Source organism: Perca fluviatilis, chromosome 19, assembly GCF_010015445.1.
Source record: "Perca fluviatilis chromosome 19, GENO_Pfluv_1.0, whole genome shotgun sequence".
Taxonomy (NCBI): domain Eukaryota; kingdom Metazoa; phylum Chordata; class Actinopteri; order Perciformes; family Percidae; genus Perca; species Perca fluviatilis.
Genome location: NC_053130.1, coordinates 21,827,464 through 21,833,463, shown reverse-complemented (window position 1 = coordinate 21,833,463; position 6,000 = coordinate 21,827,464). Strand labels below are relative to the sequence as shown.

Genomic DNA, 6,000 nt, shown 5'->3' with positions numbered 1-6,000 from the left:
TCAATCAAAACGATCACGTCACCAGAGAGAGCCTGGACCAGATCACGGGTAATACTTATACACACACACACACACACACACACACACACATAGTAATGTCACCTTATATTTTACAGACATAAACATCATACTCAATTACAAACATAATTTCAACTACATAATCCATTAGCTCCCATAGGACTTTATGTGCACGTTAACTGCATTTGGCCTGCAGCCAATGCATTATTTATATGCACTGTGAAAAATATCTCTCTCTCTCTCTCTCCCTCTCTCTCTCTCTCTCTCTCTCTCTCGCTCTCTCTCTCTCTCTCTCTGCACAGGTCTGGTGCTGCGGGAGGTGGACATCTCGGTGTCGAGGACCCAGGTGGAGGAGCTGTTTGGGTTGGAGGACTACTGGTGTCAATGTGTGGCCTGGAGCTCTGCTGGCACCACCAAGAGCAACCGTGCCTATGTTCGCATTGCATGTCAGTACTGTGTGTGTGTGTGAGTGTGTGTGTGTGAGAGAAAGAAAGAAAGAAGGAAGGAAGGAAGGAAGGAAGGAAGGAAGGAAGGAAGGAAGGAAGGAAGGAAGACAGCAAATGTTTCCGACTTTTTGCTTGTCAAATGTGTCAGCTTAAGTATATATGCAAATAAATTTGCTGTAGTTCTCCATCTTAGTCCCTTGTGGTAATGGGTGATGTAGTATGATTGACACCGTGCATGTTTATGGGGGTATGAAGGGAAAAAACACAACAAAGTGACAGAGGCTTTTTGGGGGCTTTGCCTGTTGTGTGTGTGTGTGTGTGTGTGTGTGTGTGTGTGTGTGTGTACATGTTTGTGTGACAGCCAGTGTCACTAAGATGAACAGGGTGTCACACTGCTGTCACGGGCCAGTCTTCACTAACTGCTGACTACATCTGTGTGTCCCCCCTGTAGACCTGAGGAAGAACTTTGAGCAGGAGCCGTTGGGGCGGGAGGTGCGACTTGAGCAGGAGGTGCTGCTGCAGTGTCGCCCCCCTGAAGGCATGCCCGTTGCCGAGGTAGATCTCTCCCTCCTCATCCCCACTCTCACTGCTTTTCTATCACTTTAGGGGTTACAGTTGTGTTTTTCATTCTGAAGGATAATAGTTCAAGATCATTAATATTTTGTATAGCTCTATATCTCAAGGGAGATAGCAAAGCTGGGATCTAAGTAATAAGTTACTACACAAGGCAGCATAGTCAAGGGCGAGCCACTGAAGTTTGAGAGATTTAAGTCCATCCAGCTACATGGCACCTTCAAGAAAAAACTCCCTGAAAGATATAACGATCAGTAATAATATGCTCTGCTATTTAAGCAGTGAAGCTAAAAAGGGCTGTGCTAAAATTCACTTTGTGTCATGTTTTAACACCAAACTCCTTTAACTGCACACCACTTTATTAAACAGTTTGATTTCTCTCATAAAACAGCAGTGCAACAATATATACATATAAATAATTCATAAATGTAGATTTTTATTATTCAAGTAAACATTTATGTTATAGTGTGACATAAAAAAAGCCCTCGCACGAAAGTGTAAAAGTCCATGTTATATCATCACAGGAGAGCTTTTTAAATGGAATTTCAGTATGTGTTTAATGATAAATGTATTGCTTGTGGTTGTCGCTATGATATTATGTCCATTCGTAAGGAGGATGTCTCAAAAGTAAAAGGGAGTTTGGCCAAAAGAAATTATACAAATTATAGTTTTCCTGAGCAAACTAAAAATGAACAAATATTGACAGTGTTTGATCAATACCACATGTAGCATTGAAGCGTGTTGTGGTGGATAAATACTCTGCAGGTTTATAGTGTTTACTGAATGGGTATGTGCGTGGTGTGTTGACTCATGTTTATGCATACACAGCTGTTGATTTGTTCACTGATTTATTTGAGGAGTTATCGGCCAAAAGAATAAAAGAATCAAAATTGCTATAACACAGAGGTTTGACGATACGGAAGTTTTTTTAAACTAAAATCTTGGCTGTTGTGGTTACTTTTTCTATTTTCATTTATTTCATCACTTTGTGTGAAGATTACTTTCTGTTGAACAAAGTTCTGAGTGGTGTATATCTGTGTGTGCGTGCCTGCCTCTCTACAGGTGGACTGGTTGAAGAACGAGGATACCATAGATCCATCACAGGACTCCAACTTCCTGATCACAATCGATCATGATCTGATCATCAAACAGGCCAGACTCTCAGACACCGCCAACTACACCTGCGTGGCTCGTAACGTGGTGGCCAAAAGACGCAGCAGCACAGCTACTCTTATTGTTTATGGTAACATGCACACGATTTTCTTCTTCTATTTTGGAAGATTGTTTAAGAATCATGACATAACATAATTATCAAAATCCTGGTCAGATTGGTTCAGTGATGTTAATTGATATGAGGTTACTTGCAAATGAGAACATTTCCCATTTTAGCAGCTCTATACCAAAATGTAAATCTTAAATTATTGAATGAACTTTATGAATATTGCACTTTTATGTTATTAAAAATGTAATTAAATGTACTTTGGAAACCACCTTTTGAACTATCAATAGGAACTACTTTCTGTATTTACAAAGCATTTAAAAGTTGGAGAATGGGTCAATGGGGTGAAGATGTGATTGGAAAACTAAAGGTTCATACTGTAAATACACCGGATAACATCATATATATTTAGCTTGATATTCATTTTAAAATTGTGTCTATATTCTCATTACTTTTAAAGTTGACCAGGCTATTGACTGCCAGACTCGCTCACTTTGACCCTCTGTGTGTCTGTCTCTCTGCCAGTGAGTGGAGGATGGTCTTCATGGACTGAATGGTCCGAGTGCAATGCTCGGTGCGGGCGGGGCTGGCAGCGACGAACACGCAGCTGCACCAATCCTGCCCCTCTGAATGGAGGAGCCTTCTGTGAGGGCCCTCCCTTCCAGAGAGTAACCTGCACCACACTGTGCCCAGGTGAAGATGACATACTAATCTTTGTTATTTATAACTTCTTCAGACAAAGCACTCACGCACTGGAATACCAGGAAATTTCCTGAATGGGCCATTTTGCAGGAGGTGCCAGGATGAATTTCAAAACTTTTAGAACATCAGTTGCTGGATTTTAGCTGTGTTCCTTCGCACAAAACCAGGCTTTTTTTTTCATCTCAAAAACAACTTCATCAAACCGGGACAGAATACGTTTGGTCTCTTGATTTTGGTCATTTGATTTCATCATGAAACGTCATCTACTGTACGTCAGGAACATAGTGTTATCTGATTTACTGCCACACACCAATCTGCCACTTTTTGCTTTGCCCCGTGTGTCAGACCACTCTGACTCCATAGTCGTTTAAGACAAACAACAGAATGCATTTTGCAAATTGCAAAATGATGCACTTCAAGCCATTACATATGCATCGTGCCGAATTATAAAGTCATGCCCAATTCCCCTCTACCTGCAGTGATGGAAGTATTTAGCCGTTGGTTAGCTGTGAAATGACTCACATCTCTGCTGTCTCATTCCAGTGGATGGAGGCTGGACAGAATGGGCAAAGTGGTCCGCCTGTGGGACAGAGTGCACCCACTGGCGCAGTCGCGAGTGCCAAGCCCCCCCACCTAGAAATGGAGGAAAGCACTGCAGCGGCAGCTTGATGGAGAGCAAAAACTGCACTGAGGGGCTGTGTGCGCGCAGTAAGTCACCTGAACTATGTGTTTGAACTGGGGCAGTTGTTAAATGCCAAAAGAAAGTAAATATTTGGCTCATATATATTTATTTGTAATATATCCTAAGTTGGGCAGTTGGCCCTTTAATACAGATCAGCATCTGTTGTCACTAGTTAACACTGTCTAATATCTAAAAAAAGGGTCTTTTAGAGGTTTCTAGGGATCAACTCCCTAATGGCAAATTTTCTGCTTCAGGTGATTGATAATAGCAAGTCACGCAGATGGTGATATTTTTGCGTGTACTGCAGTTCACAGTTTTATAAGGTGTATTGCATTTCAAAGCTATCTTGTATAGAACTGTATTCCCAAGGTAATTAGTCACTGCAGCATGGTGAAAGTGAGAATGATGTAGAGAGAGATGAAAAGAAAAAAACGCCAAATGGCAGACAGATGTTTCACGAGGCAAACTTTAGGTTCGCAAAGAGAGAAGGCAAGTGATCCACATCTAAGAAACACAGATGGAAAGAGAGAGAGAGAGAGAGAGAGAGAGAGAGAGAGAGAGACAGAGTTGAAGCAAGTGCAGGCTAAGGGAGTGCATGGAGTGGGAAGCGAGCATGGCACGGCCAAGTCGAAAAATTAGCACGGGGAAGAGCATATGAGAGTGAGTCAGACTCACACTGACACCCAATGTGCAGCCTGTGATGAGCTGGGAGGAATCCAGCTGACAGCGCATTAGAATCTTTGAGACGCACATCCACAGAGGCAGTGAGATACAGTCATGTACACACTTAAAAACACATACACAAATGCGCGCCACAAATCGACACACCCAAGCATGCAGACAATCCTGGTCAATGCACGTGCAACGGGGGGATCATATGCACATTGCACACTGTGCCTCAACTCTATCAGACGTGCACGCGACTCCTGACATAAACAGGCTTCTATGGAGCAGCCAGATTAGACAAATACACTGTCTGATTTGTCTGTACAGAGCGGAGCATTCTCAGAGGCTGTCAGGGGAAACATGCACTCAAGTGGCTCTGGCAGAGGGGGGAAGATGGGAAGCACTGTGCTGTTGAAAATCTGTAAATGTGTCACTTGGCAAACTACAGGTTACTGAATTAATTATTTTCCTACAACATTAGTTGGATTTTTCTGCGGACACAAATTGCCCTAATGACATTATGACTCTTTGCGTTCCGACCATGCTTCAGACAATCAAACAATAACGCACTCTAATGTCTCACTCATTGTTAATCCCTTTGAGGATCGGCTAAATACCCCAGTCATAAATGTAAAATGCTTCGAGACACCACAAACCTTCATCTCTGCTGCCTCCTGTAGGTTGTAATTGCTATGGGATGAATGGAAAAGTCGGGCCATTTGGTGTTCTGATGATCCTTGGGAGAAAAGGTTATTTGGTTTGAGATCTAGTAAGTGACGTGATCCTGAAAGACGGTTTCAACAATAATCAAACCACTCAGGGATGATTCACATTGGTGTTAACTTCAAAAAGGTTGTTCCAATCAGGATAGAGCTGTTTTATCTTCATATGATGAAGGTGATAACATAGCCCGTGGGGTGTATAAAGAGACAGTTTCAATCTACATCGTCTCCCTCATGTCACAACACCAGCGTCCTTGTTTACTTTCAAAACTGTCTTTAACTTTGCCATTCTCATCCACATGATCTTAATCTCTTTCACAGTCATTTATCATAGGCTTTTATTCTCTGTTTCTACATTATATAAACAAACAGAATTTCATTCCACAATGCTGCATATTCTCACGCATTTCAAGAAGAGGTTATTATTTTTTAGATATAAAGTATGTTTTCTTGCTTGCAGTATGCCTTTATGTTTACATGTCCATTTTCATATTGATGAGCTATTGTTTACTTTCCTGTTTATGCTTTGTATTGTGTTATTGTATCTTTCATTTGCATAACTACTAGTCCATCCATTTTTTATGTTGTTGTGTCTTCTCTTGTTTTTTTCTCCTGTTCAAACAGATAAAAAGATTTCTATTGAACATGCAAGCCATCGTAAGTTCACCTTCCCATGACTTCACTCCTTCACTGCTTCATACTGTTTGTGTCTGTCTGTGTGCTCATACAGATGAGGAGTCCTAACATCTGTGTCAGCACGTGGCGCTGAATGCGTGCAGCGTTGTGTGTTGAGCCTGTCTATCCACACTTTGTTGTCATCTCAGATCGAGTTCAGTGAAGATATGCCTCACCTTCTTGTCCAGCCTGCTTATGAGTGTTGTTATCCCGTCTTGTCTCGTATGTTGACTAAGCGTAACATAGGTTTCTGAGCTGGCTCCTTGTTAGCACATTGCATCAGTTACGTAACAGCTT

General features: G+C 41.8%; 1 protein-coding gene across 3 annotated transcripts in view; it reads left to right on the top strand.

Moving 5' to 3' along the window:
• unc5b (unc-5 netrin receptor B) overlaps positions 1-6,000 on the top strand; it is a 50,968-nt gene that overhangs the window by 32,861 nt on the left and 12,107 nt on the right. Inside the window, exons 2-8 of one of the 3 annotated variants that reach the window (XM_039783326.1) lie at positions 1-48; positions 321-464; positions 916-1,019; positions 2,100-2,280; positions 2,782-2,949; positions 3,502-3,666; positions 5,653-5,685. The exon at positions 1-48 is cut by the window's left edge and continues 183 nt beyond it. In XM_039783326.1, coding sequence (XP_039639260.1) covers positions 1-48; positions 321-464; positions 916-1,019; positions 2,100-2,280; positions 2,782-2,949; positions 3,502-3,666; positions 5,653-5,685 — 843 coding nt within the window. The remainder of the gene's footprint in view (positions 49-320; positions 465-915; positions 1,020-2,099; positions 2,281-2,781; positions 2,950-3,501; positions 3,667-5,652; positions 5,686-6,000) is intronic. The other 2 variants (XM_039783327.1, XM_039783329.1) reach the window with 2 other exon arrangements.